Below are 24,413 nucleotides of genomic sequence, written 5' to 3'. Positions count from 1 at the left end.
AGTGATGCATTTAGCAGCTAAAGAGCTGTGTATTTCTCTCAGGAGCTGGTAGTCACTAAAGACAGAGCTAAAAGAGAGTGGACTTACTTTCACCAGGTTGACAGAAACACAAACTTCAAATGAATGCCAACATTTCTCTGTGTCTTCTGGATGTGAAAATAAGAAAGTGTTGTGTTCTCAGCTTGTTACAGCTGCCCCCAGGTGGCCTGTTATTGCAGGATTAAAGACAATCCAAGCCGACCAAAGTGTGTCACACCCACATAGACAGTTCTCATCTTTTTTCCTCTACCAGGTAGCTGTAGTTAACCGATTGCCTACTTCCTTCAAACGCACAAGACTGTAAAGTGTAGACTTTATAATGCACCTTCACATGCAGTCCTCCTCAAGCAGAATATACTATACTGTATGTGGTCATTGTTGCACAGACAGATGAGGCTTAGTAATGATGTTTGCTACCTAGTTGTAGTGTAGCAGTCCATTAACAGTCAGTGGAAGTGCTGATCTGCGTAGCTGCAGTGCAGATGAGTAATCCAGGAGGATAATGTCTGGAAGGTAAAACTGTGACTGAGTTGACATTTTTTTGGAGACATCAGTCTCCTGCATGTCTGTCGAGATTGATTTTAACTGTGTGCTGAAATGAGATTTAATTAAATTATAGGGCGGGCTATTGATAGCTATTTTCAGCTCACAGAGGACTCAGCAGACTTTTCATTATTATTTACCTTTTGTGAAGGATGTTCACCGAGGCAGGACATAAACAGATTCCACACAATATTTTACTTTCCCTCTCTGGGTATCTGTATATCTGTTAACGTCCGGTCATCTCCATGTGATTTTCATCATTACATGGGGATGTTGCATGTTGAAATGAGAGACAGAGGCACTTTTCATTTCCTCCCCTTTCTCCATGCACAGAAAACAAAACCGTATTGGATTTCCTCTTGACGTGGCAGATATCATTCTCTGGTGTTCTGGCTTGTCCAATATTCACTCGGAAGTGCCTTGCATCATCAGAGAGCCCTCTTGCCACTCTTCGGTGCATGACGACAGTCGTTGCCGTCACATATGAACCAGTAGCTCTTGTGAGTGCTGTTAGAGTTCCCTGGTTATTAAATGGTGGTAATTACAAAATGAGAAGATTGGCACTTGTGTAGCTCACAGACCATCTGGTATGGAGAAGAGTGAGGGCAATGAGAGATAAAGCTCTTGCGTGAAAGAATTCCTTTAGGATGGTAGCAACTGATCAAAAGCAGATTAGGTCTCTGATGAAGAGGAATTCCTCCTATGGGGCCATCCTCTACGCTGAGGGCTCACTCATTATTCTCAAAACCTAGCGCACTTTATGAGGACCGTCTTCAGCTCATATTGAAGCAATTTCACAAACCAAAATTGGAACCTTTCATCTTGCGTACATATATATTACATGTATACTGAATTACCCTCATAACAGGAGGTGGGTGGTAACAGAGGGCCGTGTTACTGGCTGATCTTCTCTGGCTAGGAATGGATCTCTGTGTCTTGAAACCAAACCTGTTGTACTTAACTCTCGCATTTGAGTCCAGCTTGTTGAGGTGAGATTGCTTTGACTCAGAGTTTGGTGTGGACCACAAAATGGCAATGAAATGGTGAGAGAGCAACATGGACCAGCCACAGGAATTAGTACAAGGTTATGCATATTTTTTGATAGTGATTATCTGCTTTTATCTCATGATATTGCATGAAAATTACATATAAAATAATAAAACTGAATTCCACTGCTGTGCATCTCCACAGTATGATTCCACTAAAAGATGATACCAAGTCCTGCACAGGGTTGTGGGATAATACAAAAGCTACTCCAAAATTTGGCCAAATTGTCTGGTAATCATGGCAACCGTTTCCTCTATTATTCAGCACTACATGAGGCACCATTTCCTTCTTTTGTTTCTGGCGGTCTGTTGCTATTAATGGAAGAGTGTCCAAATGCAGCCTGAGGCAGCTTGATTTCTCACGAACAGGAAGCCATCTTGCCAGGCTCCAGGCTATTCGCTTGTGTACGACCAATCAGCTTCCTATTAGGGAGGGACCATGGGCAGCTACTGAGAAGCGACTGTTTTGGTTCATACGAGTGCCATACAAAGACGCAAGAATCACCTACCAACCATAGACTAAATAAAGATTGTTGTAGTCCTTGTGACATCACCCATAGCTAACAAGCCAGGTTCGGTGAGCGGAGACACAGATAACGGCTAATTAGTGCTAACATATAAATAAAATTTTACCAGAATTTCACTCACACAAATACAGGAGCCAAAACGCCCACACGTTCTGTCAATTAACCGCACAACAAGCCATATTATCTGTGTGAGATTTGCATCACAGATGCGCCAAAAGGCACCAACACTACAAACCCAGCTTAAAGGTCACGTTCAATGACTTGAAAAAGCTGAGGTGACACCTAGCAGACAGCTGGCAGACTGTGACCGCACCCACCGGTCACTCAAAGTGGCCACACCCTGAATTATGCATAAACCTTAATACAATTTAAACAAATTAGTTATACAAAAATAAACATGTCAATAAAAAGTTTTCATGAAGGGGGAAATTAGCTATAGAGACTAAAACTGTCTTTTGTACCAGGTTGTAAACATGTTAATTTCTGCTATAAAGTTGGACATTTTGACATGGGAGTCTATGGGGATTGACTTGCTTTTGCAGCCAGCCTCAAATGGCCATTCGAGGAACTGCAGTTTTTGGCTCAATTTTTTCAGCCTCAGAGGTTGCCTCTTGCTACTGACATGCTAACTAGCTTTCAAAGCTCCTCAGACTGCGGCTTCTTGTTGTGTTGTGTTTCCTCTTTGGTGCTCTCCTACTACGTTATATGACAGACAGATGGGTCTTCCAATCAACTTCTTTTTGAAAGCTCCTGCGCTCCTGCCCTTTTACAAACTATTTTTCCACCAAACCCTATAGCACATAACTAAAAGGCAACAGTGGATTACAGGTGTGAACGTAACCCTACATGGTGAAATTGTGAAAACCTGAAGGTCATGAAGATTTGATGTTTCAAGATGCTGAAACTCATTGCTTAGTTGATACTGTGTTTCACTAAATATTTTAGGCAGTATTCAACTTTGATATTGCCACTCCAGAGGATTTATAATTGACTTTGTTTTAGGAATTACCACGCTTTTCGCTCTATTTATGCCACTTCGAGATACAAATACAATTTTGAAGGAAACACTTATGCATTCATTCTGGAAACGATGCCCTTGTGTGAAAACCACCTGCACGATGAATTCAGCTGCAATTAAAGCCAGCTGCGTGATGAACCACCAGATTATCAGACCCGCTATAAGTGAACCACCATCCATCTAGAAACTTTACGAGATAATGAAATCTAGATTAAATACTGTTAAACCTTTGAACTGTGTGATTGTCATATATAAAATTTACTTTGACCCAAGTGGGGCCTGAGGCATTCAAATTCAATTTCTGAGATAATTTGTCTTTAGAATTTCTCGTCCTTTAAATAACCTTTTGAAAAAACACATGGAACAGGCTTATATCTTGTTCTTATATGTATTTTCGGTGCCTTTATCCATTGTTTTATTTTCTTTTTTTTTACTTTTGATATTTCATAAAATTCAACAATTTAGCAAATACTTCAGTTTAACTTGGCGCAAAAGCAAGTTTCGGATACATTCTTCCATCTCATTCTCTGTGCAGCTGGAGGCAGATGTGCATTCCATGGTTACGTTGCTGTTATCATTTTAGTATGGTTTTTAGTGGAGTAGTCAAGGCATATATGTGTGATAGAAAGATGAATGAGTTCAATTATAAATCTTTCAGGAGCTGCAGGCATGCTATTTCTTCTTTCCCAGAGTTACTATCCTGAATACATAATTTCAGTGTCTTCAACAGCTGCCTTGCACTACAAACTTTGCCTTTATATTGCTGCCCTGCCGGTTAATGTATCTGCATCGAATTTCCCTTCAATCATATGTATCTAGTGTGCAAATTACACTGAGAATCAATGGAAAATACCATATAGATTCATAAATTATAGGGTCTGGTTCATGAGAAATCACCTGAGTCAGAGAGAGAGATTTTCTCTCACTCTGAATATCATATGATAAGAGTCATGTAAGATGAAAGATGTTTTTTGCTCGCCTATTGCGGTGTTAATGTTCGCTTAAAAAGAAAACTTAATTTTGCTTTCTGATATATAAATGCAGACTGGGCACATCTGCAGAAAGTCATAACCTTAGGTACAACTGGATATTGATTTGATTACAACCCTGTATATTGCTTTGACTCCTCACACATTCTCCATATTTATCTTTTTGGGAAAATTTAAAATGTAAAAAATACTAGAATACTATGTCTATGTCTATGCTATGTCTTAACCATTGCCCAAAATGTAATACATTTATAATATTTTCAGATTGCTTTAAAATCACAATTGGATTTCTCTAACAACAGATGTGCAGCATCTACCGCCCTCCTTTCATTTATTTGACATAACGAACCTAAAGCAGCTTAAAATCATCAGCACTGCCAGACAAATAGTCTTAAAGCAAAACAGGTGGCCTCTGTTGGCAGAGAGTCAATTTGATGGTGAAAAATGTAGCCCAATAAGTTTCCTTTTGCTACAGGCTTTGGTAATTCTGCTCCCTTTATAAGCTGCTAGACCAGGGAAGTTTCTTTTACTCAGGGTATAATTTTTTGTATGTGGCTTTGTAGCAAAAATAAATGTGTAAACATTTTTTTGGCATGTTAAAGTTTTGTATTTGATCTTGTATTTTTGAGGTATTCCAATTTACTAAGCATGTTTCTATTGTCTGGAAAGGAAGCGTTTGCTGGTCTTCTGTTTAGTACCTTTGGCTTATCTGGTTAAATTGTCTTGTCAAACATTTAACATTAAAAGTAAATGATTTGTTGGCATTGTGGGTATTTGTGGGTAATGCAATACACATAAACACAATATTGCCATCGTTTAACATTGTCCCTCAGGACTCCATCGCCTACATGTTACCACTCGGTAGTGTGATTAGAAAACACATCAACTTTTGTAGTTATGCAATTGATAGCCAGTTGTATGTCTCTGTATCCCCAGGTGACTCTAGCCCCATTGACAACTTGATTGCATGTATTCATCACATTAATGTATGGATGACTCAGAACTTCTTACAGTTCAACCAGGATAAAACTGAGACTTTAGTGTTAAGTTTAGTATATGGGTAAAGGCTGCGAAAGAGAGAGAGAGAGAGAGAGAGAGAGAGAGAGAGAGAGAGAGAGAAGAGAGAGAGAGAGAGAGAGAGAGAGAGAGAGAGAAAGAGAAAGAGTGAGAGAGAGTTGCATTTACCACTGACGAAACAGATCAAAAATGTGAAGAAATGTGCCCAAAGTGTCCTTTTATCATTTGAAATATATCAGGCTGATACTGACAAGTTGAGACATGTTTTTATTTCTAGCAGATTTGATTTCTGCAATGTTCTCATCCTGTCTAAAAGTGCAGGATGCAAAACCAGACTGAGAGTCCCACTTCAAAATCTTTACATTGGCTACCAGTCTGTCACAGAGGGGATTTTTAATTCACAAATCTGCTCTTGGTGTTTAAATCATTGAATGACCTTGCCCTGTTTTATCTATCTGACAGTATTATGAGATATGTGCCTGCCAGGTTCCTTAGATCCCCTGTCTCAAGCCTCGGCTGTTCCTGTCGCCAGAACTAAAAGGCATTTAGTAGCTGCTTTGGTTAATTATGCCCCTTAACTATAGAACAGTTTGTCTGAGGGTTTACTGGACTCTCAGTCTGTAGACAGTTTTAAAATTTTTTTTAAGGCATATCTTATTCATATGTCATCATATTTCATCACGTTTGTCCTGAAGTGTTTTTTACCCCAATTCTTTCATTTCTTCCCTTTAAATAATTTTAATTTTATCATATTTTACTGCTTTTATTTGTATTTTATTATAAATTATTTACTTATTAGTACCAAATTACATAAATAGTTCTTTCTGTGAAACTTGAGAAATATTTAGGGTAAGGGTTAGCGCTACATTTAAACCTGCAGTAACTGATTTTTCAGGCAGGTGGGGGCAGCAGAAACAAATGTGTATAAAGCTAATATATTGTCAGTTGACATGGTGGTACGACTTGTTAGCAAACAGTTGCTTATTTACATATCCAGCAGACACGGTGCAGCAGTAGCATTTATTGGGAATCATGTTTCTGACCACCTGATGAATGCACTGTAAGTCCAATGCTCACTCTTCCTTTAGCTCCCCCACCAACTCCTGAGGGGAAACATCTGACTCTTCAATTGCTAAATTCTCCACCATGTTCGCCAGCTAGTCTCTTAACCATGTCTGTCTGCTGTTTGGTGCTGGATAGGTTGTGAACAGCGGAGTTTTTTGAAAACAGATGCCTTCTGTGGTGGGAAATATTACTTAGAACAGCTTTAAAGTAATAAGTGAGCTGAAAGAAAAACCCCAAACTAAACGCTCTTTCCCCAAAATACAACTTTTTACCAGTCTAGCATTTTAAGGGACAATACTACTGGACAGTCCTTCATTATAACTCAAACATTTGACTATCTAATATCTGAGCACTACCTCCTCACACACGTGCAGCACTGCAGCCATGTGTGTGTGAGCTAGGGAATCATACCTGTATGCAAGTGGCAGATAGAGGAGGTATAACCTGTGATTGCAGTGGAGCTGCTCCAGTAGCCTAATAGATTCTGTCAGTCCACTCTTTCAACCGGCTGCAGGCCTCTGTGTATACGCTGCTGGAAGTGGATAATGGAAAGAAAGAGATGAAAGAAGGATGAGATGAATCACAAGCGACCCTGTGTTGTCTTCCTCTGAAGCTTTTTAGATACTTACACACAGATTTTCTTTGAACAGATCCCAGTGAAGTTCTGTCTCTCCCTCTCTCCTTGTGAGTTCCCACAAGATGCACATTCAATTTCAAAAGATAAGCTTGTTTAGATTTTGCATGCTTTAATTTTGCAGACGAAAGCAATTGGATCAGTGTAAATTATGAGTCACCAATTGTTACTTTTGGTAGGTGGTTTTGTTTGAACACAGTGAGACGGAATATAAAAGGTCTAATTAGTGAGAAGGACTGGAACATCCTGAATGCTCATTAATAAATGACAGATTGGCATTCTTCTTGACCATGCTTTGCTAATTCTTTGACAAATCTTTTATTAGTGTATTAATACAGCAAAAAACATTTCCATGATGTATTATGGTAACTGGAAATTGAGTCTCAAAAACGTTTTTTTTTGAAGACTGTATTTCAGTTAGGGTTAGAAAAGGCATGAAAGTTGAGTATGATTGTGAAAGCTACAGTAGACCCGTCTTAGCATGTAATTATACAAAAGTGCCTGAAAAAGCAAACAAATGTGCCTGGAGCAAACTGAAGTCTGTTGTCCATAATAATTAAACCTAAATTAGAGGGATACAGTGCTATATTGTTATGTCTGGATGTATTACTTCAATTCTTTGACATCAGACCACTCTTTGCATTTTTGAAACAGCAGCATATAAAGTCAGTTTGTGTCCACAGGTCAATGGGACTAAATTTTAAGGATTTAGACTTTAATTTTATTACGTGAATGTAGCATAGGCTACACACAGTGTGTAACGTGTGGTTCAGACTGAAACATCTTAACACTGATTGAATGGATTGCCATGAAATTAAATAAAATCTCCCTAAAGAGGTACAGCCTCACAAACCTGCTAGCGTGGCTGTAAACTCTTAGTCTTGTGGTCCTTTACATTGCCATAAGATATGATAGAACTGTAGAAATCCTACTTTAAAATACACGTAATATTCTGACATGACAGTAGTGTTAGTGTGATTATTTGAAATACTCATCAACTCAGTGTACTTTCTTCACTTCTCTTGTTCAGCCATTCACACACAGCTTTCTGTTTGTAAGTGATATTGTTAATTATTAAAAACCTTGAACATTGATAATCAGTCATACCTAATAAGCGTCGGACAACAATTAGATTACGCTAATGTTGACTTCCTATAAACTGTTTAGTGAAATCTAGGATAAAACCATAAGTCTTGTTGTCATGAAGACTGAGATATCTACATGAAGGCGCACTGGTCTCCTGAACAGGAGCCTGAATCAAAATGCCAACTTGCAGTGATTGGTAGATGTGAAAAGGAGAGTACTTGGTCTCTTAAAAAAATGACCTGCCAATATAATGTCAACACACTTGTCCTGGATTCCACAAACAAGCAGGATGGTCTGCTCAGATTTGCAGTCCTGCTGGTTCTGTGATCATAATCTGCAGTTTTTTCAAGCGTTCACTCGGTATCTGTGCGGATATAGTGTGCTGTAAATGCCATGCAGGGAGCTACAGCGATCATTTCCATTACCCAGTGGGGAATGCATCGCTTGGTTGTAGGTGCGCTGGCGTGAGCCTTCAGCCACACAAGCAATTGGTTAGATTTCCTGAACCTTATGAGACATTCAAAGTGCTTGTATAGCCTCAGGAGTAAACTGAATGCAGTATTATCCACAGAATATACAGTACATGGGTATTTTAAGATCAGTTGGAGGGTTGCATGAGGTGGAATGTGACAGGGAAGTAAACAAATCAAATCTCATGATGTAGGGAGCTGTTTGGGAGTTGTTCAGGGCGGCATCTGGCTTGGGATAGCTGGATCGAGAGTGTTTTTATTTTTCAAATGTAGATTTCTTTTGCTCATGCATTTCTCCCTATCAGCTCCTCTTCACACTCAGAGTGTGCTCTCTGTGTCCACAGGAGCTCTCAGCACTGTGGCAGACAGGAACGCCTCTTCCCGTCCATATGCCTCCTCAGCATGGCTCTCTCAAATACTCACACAGTCCAGTAGAAAGCACAGAGGAGAGTGACGGGGCAAATATTAGATACAGAAAATTGCAACCACACAGCCTTAAAAAATGTTCTGCTGTTTCAGTTCTGATAGTTGTTGCAAACATTAATATGTCACGCTACTTTGATTACTGCCAACAACAGTAACAACCCAGTCTAACTTCCAAGGCCAGTGGCATTTTATAATACATTATTTTGTGTTTACATCTTATGTTAAGTTCGCCAAACACAATCTGAAAGTGTTATTGTCTTTTAACAATAAAAGTGAAACAATCTGAAAATATGTAGTATGAATACGAATGTAATCTCAGCAAGTGGTTCGGGGACCACCAGGGGTCATTGAGGGGATTCTCTGGGTTTTTCTCAGCAAAAAGGGGAATCATTTATTTTCACTATAATTCCATCCATAAGTGACATATTGACAGAATATATGACTATTTTGGTCATGGTTTCAAACACATTCTGTCATAAAACTTCTAAAAGCAAAATCTTATCAGATAGATAAGATATATAGATCATTTATTTATCCCCTAGGAAAAATTCATGAGATATGAAATATCAGATGGGGACAGAATCTCATCAAATGGGGGTCCGTGGTCTAATTTGTGTCAGTTTAGGCGTCCTTGATGTGAAAAAGTTTGAGAACCACTGATCTAAGCAGCTAAATGGGGTTAGAATGAAATGAAAGCCTTAGATTTGACCTTATATTTCTGAAACTAACTAGCTCTGTACTGATATAAAACAATTCTGTGTCTTTATTTCCATATATTCTACATCAATGCTGACTTTTTCTGAAGACACATAGTTTAGCTTCAGTCTTTTAGCATGATGTAACCTGCACTTTCATCAGGTATATAACCATCAAGTTAAGACCCCCTTCACAAAGCTCAACGTGAAACTTTATAAAGTCAGCAGGAGCCAGAAAAATGGCTGGCTAGAACTAAGAGGCCTGCTTTGTGAAGCGCTGTATGAAGTCAAAGACCTAATCTTTTGATAATTGTATCAAAAAGATTTCATTACGTTTTGAGTGGTAAATCTGCCGCTTATTGTTGCATCATTTAACTGCATGCAGAGCGAAAGGTGAAACCGGAAAATTCACGATCCAGTTTTGGAACAGAACCTAAAGAAAACCCAAACAACTAAAGAAAACTAAAATAATGAAACACAGTGTTGGTTCAGGCAGAGCAGTGAAGTCACGCTAATGTTGGCTGATTCACTCCGGCCGTTTGCGGTGTGCTTTACAATGATTGGCACATTCACAGCTCTATGTCGCCAGGAACATCCAATCATATTGATTCAAGTGTGCATTGCAGACATCATAACCTGACATTTCCTACGCTTATGTGAAGGTGGATAGTCAAATACTGTCACATTCAGTGAAGGAGAGACTACTTAAGATTGTGATGGAGATTCTCCTCAGTCTCATCCTGTATTTCATTCTGTGTGTGTGTATTAAAGGCCATGCTACTGCCAAGAAATCAGTTTGACAAGCATGAAACATAAATGCACCACAAGCAGGTATATCATTCTCTAAATGCTTCTGATGCACTTGCAACACAACAGCAACAACATAATAGACGTGTGGTTCCACCTGTTGTATTTACCTGTGTTCTGGTGAAGAGTTTGCTGAGAATTTCATACATATTTATAGCTCCTGTTTTCATTTTGTCTAATTATGGGGGTGGAGTAGTAATCATCTGGATGTTTCGTGCAGTAATTGCTTATTTCTTTGTGAGCAAAGAATTGTATAATTTGTGTATGTTCACTGGTGGTTTCATCGACACAGATTTGTGCTCAGGGACGGTGTATGAGGGAGGGCTGTGGAAGGTGCAGGAAAAATGCTGCTTTGGCCGGCAGTGCTGCTGCTGGCTGATGCACAATAAATACTAAAATAATAATGCAAGGATTGAGCTCATCTTCACCTGAGCGTACTCACTCATTCAGCAGAGGCCAAGACGACAGGGTTAAAAGCTCTGTCGTGGTTCAGGGATCCTGGAGCCCCCGGAGAACAGTTCACTGAGGGGCAGCGACTAGTAGCTGCGAAGTCAAAGGTTGAAAAGAGAGCTTCGTCTCATGCCTAACTTTGTAGGCATATATTTCACCAGGATGTCATGATTCTCCTCGTCAGCAAAGCAAAGCTATACTGAGCCACTAATGTGTTGGCTCAAGTGGCTAGTGTGGCTTAATATTAAAACAGGAAGTGATGACTAGACCGTTGCTGTGTCTTTCCAAGTCCAGATCTGCATGGTGAAAGGAATGTGTATGTGTATCACAAGACAACTTCTATGGGTGTGTGTGTGTGTGTGTGTGTGTGTGTGTGTGTGTGTGTGTGTGTGTGTGTGTGTGTGTGTGTGTGTGTGTGTGTGTGTGTGTGTGTTAGTGTGTGCGTGCGTGCGTGTGTGTCTGTAGATTCTTCATGGCTTCCTGACAGGAATGCAAAATTCTATCTTTTTACAGAATGTTTTTCCTCCACCTTGAAAGGGACAAAATTACTAATATGGTTGGTGTGTGTGAGAAATACACAAACAGAAGTAACAAACCGTTGTGTTATAAGTTACCTAGCTGCTATCAGGGATATCAACCATCTCTGCTGTTGTACTGCATTATCTCTTTGAAAATGATTCCCAGTCGTGACACTGCTGGGGAGAGACGACAACACACACATTTCAAGCAAAGCCTCTGGGGACGCGTTTCTTAGCGAGACCATTTTGAAATTCACGGGGGGGGGGGCAAGAGAGGAGCTCAGGAGTTGAGCTGGAGTTGGGCGGTACACTGTGTGAAATGTGATGGGTGGAAACTGTTCATTATCCCAGGAGGGAAACTGCTCCTCCAGCACAGAGTAAATAATTACATGCATACAATGTAATAAGCAAACAGACTCTCTGTAGCATGCATTCAGATGTATATGTCACAATGCATGGCTACTTGATCGATCTTGCATCACTTGCAAGCAAGAAAATGTATCCATTTGGGCTGTTTTTTTTTTTTTTTAACTATTGCCTAATTCCCGTGATTTATGTGAGAGTAGGTGTAATGCAGTGATTTTACCATATTCCTGGGTCTCGTATTTCGTAGCGAAACATTTGATGAGTTAGCCACATTATGTCTTTGCTGTGATGTGTGTAAGGATGCAGTGGACCCAGGCTATGGGAAAAATGAAGCTTCATGATTTGACCCCGGGCCAGCGGAGGAACATGAGGTTCATTACAGCTAAATCGTCAGAGTGCAGCACTGCTGAGAGGAGGCGGCTTATTAAAGCTTGTCACTGGCCCAAAAAAAGGAAGAAAACATCACAGAAACTTGGGGAAACACATTAAATGATAAAAAATTGAAACCCTGAGAAAGTTCAGTAAAATGGCACTTGAAGAAATGTGCATGTTGTAATTAATCTTGTTTTGTTTTCTTTTTAACTACATTATTATTACCCGGTTGAGTTTATTAATAGCAACAGTAACAGAATCAGCGTTTTCTTTGTCAGTTTCACCCGACTGCTGCAGCCACTTTCTGCCTCAGTGATTTTTAAGAAATCATTTGCCTTTCTCTGTTGTTTGCACTGGTTTTATATCTGGGTTCTTGAGAGTGAATATTGTCAACAAATGGAAAGTGCTCTAAATCCCTTTTCATCCCTGCTCTTGTATCAGAAGGTCATAAAAACACTGCCTGGCTTCCTCGCTGAGACATTTGTGTGCTATGACACTACTCAAAGGCAAGTCCATTTGGGTCTTTTCACCTGCTGTGACACTCAAAAGGCCATCTATCCCCCACCTGGGGCATTCACGCTTTGCTTTTCACTTAGAGTTTTAAGAGCCATCAATCGAAAGGCAAAAAGAAAAGAACAAAAATATAAATACACTTCATTTGACGGTCCTTGACTTCTGTGATTAAAGGCATGACCCTTCTTGTCATTCTTCCAGTCTAAAAGCAGAATTTCTGTCTTATTTACTTTTTCTGATGCACAGGTTCGTCGAGAAAGCACAGCGCCTCTCACTGGTGTCTGCAGAATATCGCACAAGAATCAGTTGATAGCTCCGATGAGGAGTTCTTTGACGCCAGAGGTTAGTATTCCATTTTATTTTGATATTTTATCCTGTCGTCTTTCCTCCAGTAACGGTCTCAAAGCTTCTGTATGAGCATTTTTAATCAGACCTTATAGCCCTTTTCCATCACAGGATCTTAAAGAAATCTAACTTGTAGTCATTGCCACGGGTTCTGCTTTTGTTTCCAAGTTTTTGAGAGTAAATCTCGGTGCTGCATAGGAGATGTTTTTCTAAATGCAGGTTACAGGTACTGCCGGCTCTGGTGCAGAGTGTGACTGGTCAAGCAGACTATAACAAACACAGCAGTAAGCACTATTTTATTACTGCATCTATACTGACCAGGAGAGCACTTGTAGGACCAGCTGACATGTCCAGGTCCTCATTAGTATGTGGGGACAGGAGGCCAGAAGGAGCTGGAGTCAGCGTCTAGAAACAAAAGGAGGACGATTCCTCAGCGTCTGGAAGAAATGTAGATTCTACACACAGCCAAACAATGCAGGGGAAGAATTAAAAAATTAAACAAGAACTTAAAAGCTGAGCAGATGGAACTGGGATCATTTGGCATTTTTATTCTAGAAAATGACCTAAATGATTAATTGGCCATCATAATAGTTGCAGACATTTTTTCTGTCAATTTACTCATGATTCATTAGGTAATTGTTTCAGCTCTAAGAACCCTTCACAGTATTATTCTGATTTAAATGTCTTGTTTTGTCAGAACCTGAAACTGGTTGATATTTGGCATTTTACTTGGAAAATTAACTCAGTGAGTTGCAGACTTTTTTTTTTGACAATTTACTAATCAGTTAATCAGCTAGTTGTTTTATCTCCAGTAAAAGTGGCAGGACAGTATGAGGTGTGGGAAGCCCAAGCTTACGGGGCGTTACAGGTTGTGAACTTCCTGTGGTGAACATGGACTAGTTTCTTGTTTTTTTAAAGCTGGAAAAATTTAGGACAACTGTAATGAACGAATCACAAGACCCAGGGGAATTTCTGGCAATTAAGTGCTGGTGGTGGTGGTGGTGGTGGTGGTGGTGGTGGGGGGGGGGTGATATCTGTGCACTGTTGTGGTTATGACTAAACTGGGTGAAATCTGACTTCAGAAGAGAGTCTGGTTTCAGAACGAACCACGCAGAATGGGCAAGAAAATGGATTATGAATTAACTTTCATCATTCTTAAATGTTTTACACTAATTTCACCATCCCCCTTCACAGCTGAAGATTCTTGTAAGTGTATTCAAGATGTCAGACTGACCAGAAATAGACACAGTTGAGAACATATTCCACTACGAGCCTTTTCACGGTCCCAGAGGGAGTTCATCAGAGAATAAGTGGAATACTTGTCCCAGCAATTATCCACCCCAAGTGCTTATCCCCAGAGAGACTGACGGTAGAGATACTAATCAAGTACGTGTTAGTATTATAACATGTTCTTATTTAACATTAGGTCAGTCAATAGCTAAGGGTGTGTTGAGGGTTTCTGGTGTCCAACATAATATAAAACATCCAAAATGAGGCAGATGAGACGCCGTCTGGAACAGGCTCTGCTCCATTACCTTGGAGGACATTTTATGTGCTGTGTTATAAAGTCACATGTTGTGTTCATGGAAATTTGATGAATATCATTCTCTTCCTTATCTCATTTCTCCCTCTCTCTCCCTGCCTCAATCTTTTTCATTTTCTGGCCTCCCTTAATTTGGATTTACCTTCACTCCCTTCTCATGCTTATTCTGTTTGCCAAAAAAAAAAAGAAGAAAGAAGGCATGTTCATTGCACACAATCCAAGAAAACATGAAATATTTATCCTTATCACAGCTGTCACAGAGCTGAGCTGTGCGTTGCTCGAAATGCATTTTATGAGACCAGTGTCGAGGCGGCTATCTGCTTGGAGAAAGATAACATGTGCATGTGTTGTCTGTGAGGAAATGCACCTCATCATCCTCGTGCTATCGGCAGCACAAGATTCAACACTCAGCTATGAAATTTCTTTACCGAATGTGAAGAGACAGATAAACAGAGAGGTCCTTTATCTCTTTTAATTGAATGGCATAGGATGGGACTCTGCGATAGCGCAAAAGCAAAGACATTATCTTGATGTTTGTTGATTTTTGTGTTTATGTTTCATGTTAATTAGTTCAAAAATGAAAAGAATTGCTTGACGGTGTGCTAAATTGCTTTCTTGCCGGGAGTTAGATGAGACAGTTGATACCACTCATGTTTAGTAAATGTGAAGTTAAGGGAAACTGCTAGCCTGGCTCTGTCCAAAGGCAACAAAATATGCCAACTAGTATCTTGAAAGCTCACAAATGAACATGTTATAGTTAGTTTCTTTAATCTGAACAAAAATATAGTGTAAAAATGACACATTGGCGTTCGATTGAGTTGTCGTGGCAGGGAAAAAGCAGAGACTCAAGAAGCTCTCTGTGCCCCGCCATGAAGTAGTCAGGACATTTCCAGTCTCTACGCTAAGCTACGCTAACCGGCTGCTGGCTGTAGCGTTCGCATTTAACAGATAGATATGACAGTGGCATGAATATTTATATCTAACTCTCTGCAAGAGAGCGAATAAGCAAGCGTGTCTATTTAACAAACAGACATAAGCCCCCATAACCCCCACAAACAGAGAGGGGAGCGTTCTATCTTTTTTTTTAAATCAGTGAATTAACTAATCAAATGTGTAATATGCTTGTTTTGGTTTTCAGTCATGAATTGAGCAGAGTAGTATCAGTAATGTCAAAGTTTCCATATCTGTCTGTAATGACATACCTTTATGAATGATCCCTTGAACACAACAGGGGACCTGAATTAGAGTCCAGATGCTTGTGGTGAAGGTAGCACTCAGTTTTTGTTCCCATTTCAGGCCATTTTCCCCTCCTCCCTAATTGGTTTATTATTTGCTAGCTTGGTTTTCGGAGACCAAATATATCATATCTCATTTTACCATCTTTCACTGCTGCACAGTAGTGGAGGGACTTTGTGGCAGGCTGGTGTTTTTGAGGTATTAGTTGCAGAAAACCTTGGATTATCCTTTCAAGTCGCATGAAAGCATGGCTGCTCCAATCCTTAAGAGGGAGCAACAGTAAAAGATGAAATATAACAAAGCAAGTTTAATTTTGTAAAAAAAAAAAAAAAATTAAAAAACATGCTACCCAAGAAGAGAGGAGGTTTTTAAAGGCTGATTTTTTCCTTGTGCTTGTTGTTTGACTTTATTGTCTGGGCTCAGGGGAAAAGTAGAGCTGTGTCCTGCAGAAAGGAAACAGAGCAAGTTATTCCAAACATATGCTCGGTATGAAGGATGTCTCCCTTAAAAGGGAAACCAGAGCAAGGTCATAAAAGGTTGTTGAAATGATGGCTCTCTATAGGCCCTTGCTGACTGTAAGACTGTGAGTCTCAGCTGCATATAACTGGTATGGCAGTTTTTATTTCTGCACTGTAAATATGTTTTCTTTAGCCAAAAAGTCATTTCAGCTGTTTATAGAAAAGCAGAGAGAAACAGAGAGAATAGGATTAAAGGGTGATTGAGGGGGAGTTTGTCATTTTATGAGCCTACCAGTCAAACCATCACAATAAGCTTGGGGGAGTGTTATTTATGTGGTTATGATCAATGCCTTCATCCACACAGTATAACCCAGTGGAGAGAAAACAAAGGAAAAATGAATGAAGACTGTCAGGAATTTGCTCAGTTTTCCTCTAAAAAGATAAAACCTGACTGTTATTGTTACTGTTATCACTTTGTGTGTGTGTGTGTGTGTGTGTGTGTGTGTGTGTGTGTGTGTGTGTGTGCGTGTGTGTGTGCGTGTGTTTTCACCATTTTTCTTTTCATGCACTGTCTCTGTATAGATTATTTTGTAGATGTAATAAATATGAATGTGATATCCTGTCAGGAGCCTCTTGAAAATGAGATGATGCATCTCAAGGGGCTCATCCTACGCACAAGAAATTTGGGATTTGATTTCAAATGTGTAGACATTCTATATTCTGATGCTCTTGACGTCACTTTCTGAAACACGTCAGTGTCCTTCAGCGGCAGCGTGCAGCTGCTGCATGCTGATCAAAGGCTCGGCTGTTTATGAGCAAAATGAGTGTTTGACATTTTCTGTTGTTTTTCCTCTGTAATCCAGCCAATTAGATTTGAAATGAAACAACGACCATGAGGTTCAAGGGATGACTTTCATAATTCATTTTTTTTGGATGTTCACAATCATATTGAATCAATAATATAGGACTAGTAACTCTTTTTTTATACATCCTCCACCAGTTTTAGGAGAGTGCAGCAGGGCAGTGATTTTAAACAACTAGGAAGTTATTTTATGATCACAGAGGTTTTATGTCCTAACATGTTCAAACCAACTGATCATTTGTTTCACTTCCTGAAGATCAGACTAAGAAGTGAAAATGGGTGCAGTACAGGTCTGACATCCTCATCAGGAGCTTTTGGCTCAGAGACTTCAGACCTGTTAGACTTAAGTCATTGATCATAAAGGGTTTGCAATTAAATGGTAAATACCTTGATTTTATTTAAGGATATGTTAATTTGTCCAACTACTTTGATTCCTTAATTATCATAGCTGCATCGGCTACAATATTAGTACGCTACACTTGACATTTTTCCATATTAGTGCTGATACAAAATGAATTCTCAAAACTTATATGTTGTGTAAACACAAGCAGCTGTAAAGAATTTCCCTAAAGAAAATACCTTGTAAAATTGTGATTTAAATAAGAAAGTGATAAAAAATATACTAAAGTCTAAGGATAGATGGGATTGTAAAAAACGTTTTAGGCAAATTTGTATTAAATTATATATACAAATAAAATGAATCACTCTGGTCAGTACCAAAAATGTCTCTACAGATACTAAGATATCAGCAATGTGAGTTTTACTGTAAAACAGATTGAGCAGATGTGACATCCATCCACATTCACATGTGTTGTTTCTGAGAATTGAAACTGAGGTCCAGTTTCTGTCAGCTGATGTTGTTGTGTGTCAGACAGTGTTTATATGATTTGGTGTGGAGGCAACACAGCTGTTGGCTGGATGGTTTGATGCTGTCATCTCTGCTGATCAGCCCCTCAGACATCCGCACAGCTGCCCTTAGCAAAGCCCCACACATGCACACACACACACACACACACACACACACACACACACACACACACACACAATCGGTTTGTCACATTGTCACATATCCCCCCTTGAGCTGGCCTGCAGTGACAATGAAAAGAAGTGTAACACAGACTGCTGTCGGAGCAGAGAGTCTCAGGCCAACATGCAGACACGCAGAAAGATAGAAGTGAGGATATTGAGTGGCTTCGTGCCCTGTCCACCTACAGATTCACCTCCACTGTATAAAGTATACAATGTTCATTTCCCACCAGTGGCAGGTAAAGCTCCAGTTTATCTACAGTCAGGACCCAGTAGCTCTCAAATGAGACTGTTGAAATGAAAGAGCGGAGACGACAAGACATTTGAAGCTCACATTAAAAGAAGTGAAGCAAAATCCAAATCATCCATTCTCAGAAAAAAGGTCAAGATTTCTATTTTTAGCGGTTTATCCAGGGAATGTACTTTCCTGCTGTTGAATTGTTTGAAGCTTGGTGTCTGTGAAGAGACCACATGCAGAAACACGATGGACAATCTTAAGTTTTACTTTGAACAAGCCAACAGAATAAAGTCCTTTTAACAGCTTAGCATGAAGAGCGCCACGCAATTATTTTCTTTTATGTTATTGCTGAACAAAAGGACTTTTGCTGAATAGTTTCTTCAAGCCTAAATAGTCTTCTCAGTATTTTGTTCTTTACTTAGCCATTAGCACCATCTCATCTTAATCAGTTTCCTGAAAACGCTCAGAGATTGCAGATGTCAGATATTTGCATAACAAGATGAAACAATGCTTCATGCTGAGAAATCTGGCTTTGGTTCGGGTTGAGGATAACAGTGTCAGTTTTTTATTTGTGTGATTTGAAGACAATATTTCCATTTCTATAGCCTTGTGTTTGTGAAAATTTAATGAAGAAAAACTTCAGAAAATGGCACTGATGACCGATCATTTAAACCTAATAATAGAATCAATTCTGGTGACAAATTGTGTCAATGCATCAAATCAGGCTCACCGAGCAAAAATCGATTTTAGAGTCTGTTCTGTGTTGTGGGGTGTTGTCTCATAAACATATATCTTTATATGTGTAATGGACTTTTTAAGTGTGTTTCATTGTTTCAGCTCTTTCGTGGCTGTTGCCACTGGTCATCAACAGTTGGGGCTATTTATGCAGGTTTGCTTTCACTTCCTCTTTTTCACTAAGAATCAGATGAATTCCTGCGGCTCTCCGCTTGCCTGTAGTAATAAAAATGAAAAATCATACTTTGTCTTTCTCCCACCTCCACCCCCACCCCCACCCCCACCCCACAGCATCATTCAATCTCTGTTAACCCCTTGATGCATTTAAATACACGTGTTTGTGCAGAAGGACGGAAAGTCTCATTTTTTTATCACAGCTGAATGAGCCTTCCGGCTGCGTGAGCGAATGCCAGCTCGATTGTCATATTGTTTATTGATATGAGCTGTTGACAAATTTGCTGTGTGTTAATCCAGATTTGTTATTTGATGACATGAATTTAAATAATGAGGCGAATTGACAGATTGAGCCTGAAAGGAAATTCATGGTGTTGGCTGCCTCCACAGTTTAATGGCATAATAAATTGCCACTGGAGGTAAATCATGTTTGTATGCAAGTAGGATATCTATTTATTTTAAGGCAGCTAGCTTAATTTGATGCTGTATTTCACTCAGCACTATTTGTGGATGAAAACTGGTATGACTGTGGTTTACCAGATTAAATCTAAATCTGTTAGACACAATTTTTTAGTATTTTAGTTATGAGTATTTGCAAATCTGTAATGACAAGTAATTATAAAACTTAGGTATTAAATTGAATTTTATCACAAGGAATGATTTGAAAAACTTTGGAAAAAAGCTCTCTCAATCTTAGTTTATTTTATCTGAAACACTGGAAGCTAGTCTGACCCTGTCCAAAGGTAACAAAATCTTTCAACCAGCACCTCTAAGTACAGCCTGCTAATTAAACTATATATCTTGTTTGTTTAATTCGTACAAAAACCAAAAGTGTAAAAATGACAATTTGTGGTTTTTATGGAGGGGTTATGTGTTGGACTATTTCTTGAGCACAGTGACTACCTGGAGTTGGTTGCATGGCAATCTCACAGTGATGACAAGTCTCTGGGAACAAACCAGATGTGATGTGTTAATTTGTGAGTTTTAGATGTGCTGTGATAAATGTTTACATCAATGATCAGACCTGGATATGTGAGATTTTTACCGAAAAAGTCTAAAGGGAACAAGGTTTTGTGCATTATTATTTTTACTTGCTTATAAACATCCATTAAAATTTCCTTTTCTTGTTCATGTTCAGTGTGAACAGTATCTTGCATGTGTGGCTGATTATAGTATTTTGTCTGTCCAGTGCAAAAGAAACAAAATCAGAAGGGATGTGGAAGCAGCAGATGAGAGATAAAAGTGAGGATTATTTTGGAGCCTGTCCTCCCACTCATGCTTATGTGCTCACAAACACCCTAAGCTTATCATGTACCTTAACCTTAAAACCTCTAAACAAGTCTCAATACTCAAGCAGCCCGAGGACCGGTCAAAACTCTATCACTCTAAAACTGAAGCTCGTCCTCAGAAAAATAGAGATACAAGTGCACAAGGAAATACTCGTACATGTTATTTCCTCCCGATCTTGTTTGTCCAAGCTGAATTGCTGATAGAAAGAATGTGTTTTCAGAAGTGTCTGTAAAGTAATCCACTCCACCGCCTCAGCCCCTGTTTCTATGTCTCCACATCAGCGACAGCCAGGGCCATTAAATTGTCAAACCGTCAGTCCCATTCTCCTGAACGCAATGTCTCGGTAACACCTTAAAAGCATTTCTTCAAATTTGGGATACATATTCACTTGGACTCAATGATGAACTATGGTCAAAGGTCAAAGGTCACTGTGACCTCTGTATGACATGTATGGGTCTGAAGAAGAGTAAATCAAAGATAAACTTTTATCTAGTTCTCAGATATTCAGTCATATTGTGTTCAGAGTGCTTTTTGCTCAACCTTTCTGTGTCCCCCACTGAAGGTGGAAGGTTCCCATCTCAACAAGTTATGAGCAGATGTGGATGAAATGCTGTGTTGCACAGTAGAAGATGGACATAACAATAGTTTAAGTTTTGGCGCAGATCCAGATCTTAGATTTCTCTTTTTTTCAAACCAGTAAAAAAAATATGCTGATTGAATAATAAAACAAACATAACCTACTTTTTTACTTGCCAGCACTAAACATCTGTTGTGTGAATCTTAACCAAGTGAACCACTGAAGCCCAGGTGTTTTTCCATTTCAAACCAGTCCCTGCAGGTGGTGATTCGACTGATTACGTCTTTTCGCTGTGGTTGAAAGTTTGTTCATCAGTGAAATCAGCTGCTGCAGTGTTTGATTTGAATGAAACTGGTTTTGCAAAAAAATGGCACTGACACACAGATGAAGAATATACGGTATAAGCTTATTTATGGAAGATAAAAGAAGAGATAAAACTTTAATGATCCTCCTGTGAGGGTAATAAAGAAATATAGTGAATGTGAATGTAGGATGGGAATGACGAATATGAAAAGCAATATAAAAATGGCAATACACATTAAAGTTTTATTAAATCAATTCAAAGTAAACAGTATACATATGTGAAATTATAAAGGCTATAAATAGGCACATAAAATTAGCTATGAAAATATTCTTACATAAATTGCTGTGGTTTGCAGAAGCACACTATAAAAAAGAATCAAATACGGTGGGTCACAGAATAACCTCCGCATGAATGTGTTACAAAGTGTCCTGTATGACAAAGGACAGAGATAAAACATAGAGGAAAATGAAAGTGTGTAAAAACATGCAGAGAACACAAGGTTCTATAGTTTATACTGAGCTAATATACTGTATATGAGGCCAATCAAACAGGATACATAAAAAATAAATAAGGCAACTGAATTCTGTGGTTGTCAAATGTACATTTATTTATAAGATTATTTATCATTTTAATTTGAGCTACTCCTGCAAAGGACATTATTATTATATGTTAGTTTATACAATATACAATAGGATAATGGTTCACGGTTATCAATCCAATGGTTTCATTTCGCTGAAAAACACAATTTTCTTATTATCTCACAGTGCAAGAAGAAAGAAAAGTCAGGATTCATCATCAGTTCTATGTTATAAATTCATGAGGTTTTTATAAAGATCAGTTCTAAGAGTGATTAAAAAAGAGCAGAAGAGCAGAATGGCTTCTTGATTGGCTACTGGTGTGAACAGCCAGACTATTGCTCGTGCCACACAGTCGGACTGGTATGAAACATCCAAATGAAATGAAGAGGCCAGGCCTACCATAGTCCTCAGAAGAGGGGAAAGTTTGTCTACTCGCTTTTATTCAGAAATAGAAACAGGTTGACCCACAGCGGAGAATACCCGCTCAGATGGTACTGATACCCCAGGATATTTTGACTGTTACGGATACGGATAGTGTTAATTGGCCAAAATTCTTATGTTGGGTTAACGGTTAAACAGTGAAGTAGGAACATTACTGGGGGGACAATGAATATTTGTGCCAATTTGTTGACTAACACATAGATGGCTGCAGAGGAAAAGTCAGGGGATCACCAAAATCAGTGGAGTTCATCCCCAGGGGACCATGAATATCTGTACCAAATTTAACGGCAAGCCAAGTTTAAACATTAAGCATTAGCATGAATATTGTCTTAGAATTAAATCATGCCTGAACGTCTTTGATAGATGCTTTTTTTCGCTTTCATATATATCCGATTACATATATATATTGTCTGCGTGCGAGCTATGCTCATGGTGTTTCAGTGCAAACCATTTTCCCTAGCCTACTCACCTGACAGACTCATCCTGTTTATGCCATTTTACAGGATAATCCCCTAAGCAATCTCATTTTCATAGTGCATCATAGGAGGTTGAATGGGCCTAAAATGAGGCCAGAAGAAGTATTGTGGTAATTCCTCTTCAACTAATGCATAATGATGAGATCAAGAAATTGAGAAGTGCAAAAAAAAAAGAAAGAAAGAATTGGAGTGGTAGAGGTCAACCAAGGTCATTTACTCATTGTTTAACAATTACAGCATCTATTCTTCTCTCTTCCACTCTGACACTTATTCACTCTGAGCTGACAGGTTGAAGGATGTTTCTAAATCTCCTCTCTCTCCCTCGGGGCGGTCCACCGCAGGTAAATCTCACACTTCTGTTTCTCTCTTTGCCTGTTGTTCAAGTCGGATTTAGCTGTTCTCTCATATATTCTAAAAGCAGGAGATGCGGCAGCTTCAATCTCATGATTATTTGTGCATTTTATTTGTTTGTGCTGCATCTGATTCCTGTGGATTGGTAGCTTTTAGTGTTGGTAGTTTTTTTTATTGAGTTCAAACACATTTTGTTTCTCAGAAGCGCTTGTGTTTTGGCAGCTCTCCCTCCAGGAGATGATTCAGTAACCTGCTTTTTCAGGGTTTGGTGCAAAGCCTGCTTTGCATTCTCCTCCTGTCCAAACACAGGCTTTCTTACACCCTGCAACGCTGTGTTCAGATCCATCTCTCTGTGTGTCTCTTTGTTGCTCCTCTCCATTTTCTTTGTGCTTGTCTATGTATGTTTGAATCTGCAAGTTTGTGTATTATGTCCCTGCATCATTACATTCAGCTCGGTACTGTCTGACTGGAGGAAGAGAGGGCTCCAAAAGAGAGGGGAGTCAGAGCAGATAGTGAAAGACAAACTGTGACCAGTAGACCGGCTGCTGTGTGATCCAAAAGGACAGGCCATGTAGACCTGCGTCAGAGTCTCTCAGAGCTGCCAGGCAGGAATGTGTGAGAAAGAAGAGAAGTATGTCAGGTAGAGGGATTTCTTCCTGCATGACTCATCCTGTCTTGGATGACATTCAGTGACAAGTAGACAACTGTTTTAGTCTTGCTGAACCACACCTAGCTTGTCTTTTCACTTGACTCCAGAAATATAGCAGAGCTCGTCATTGACCATGACACTGTGATGGTTTCTTTCTTTTAAAGGCAGTGCATGCACACACAGGGTTTTCGGTTTTCCTGGCTGTTAAGAACTCCGTGTAAGCTTAATTTAGGTGCAGCTCTGCTGGAAATGACTTGAGATCACCAAATTGTGATGTAATAATAGGGCATGACGACGTTTGGCTGTGTGGCTGCGTTCTCGGGGTGAAGGAGACTGTCCTCCTCTAAAGAACAACCCCAGAGGTGGTCTGTGGAAACAGGTTATTACAACCCATAGTTCCATTTTATTGTAAGGCGAATGGCTATAGTAATAATGACAGTAGAGAAGGAGGAAGTCAGGTGACGTAGTGCAAAGAGAGACAAAGTCCATGTTGGGAGGAGGTTGGGGAAGTTGGATGAAACATCCAAACACGAGACTTCCAGATTGCTG

The 24,413-nt window shown here is 39.4% G+C and overlaps 1 protein-coding gene across 3 annotated transcripts in view; it reads left to right on the top strand.

Annotated features, from left to right (window-relative positions):
* pitpnm3 (PITPNM family member 3) overlaps positions 1-24,413 on the top strand; it is an 89,000-nt gene that overhangs the window by 8,544 nt on the left and 56,043 nt on the right. For all 3 annotated transcript variants that reach the window (XM_056374056.1, XM_056374059.1, XM_056374057.1), the window contains exon 2: positions 12,828-12,923. In XM_056374056.1, the coding sequence (XP_056230031.1) occupies positions 12,828-12,923 (96 nt within the window). The remainder of the gene's footprint in view (positions 1-12,827; positions 12,924-24,413) is intronic.

The sequence above is a fragment of the Seriola aureovittata genome, chromosome 4 (genome assembly GCF_021018895.1).
Source record: "Seriola aureovittata isolate HTS-2021-v1 ecotype China chromosome 4, ASM2101889v1, whole genome shotgun sequence".
Lineage (NCBI taxonomy): Eukaryota > Metazoa > Chordata > Actinopteri > Carangiformes > Carangidae > Seriola > Seriola aureovittata.
Note: the sequence above shows the minus strand (reverse complement) of the source record. Positions and strands in the feature narration are given on the sequence as shown.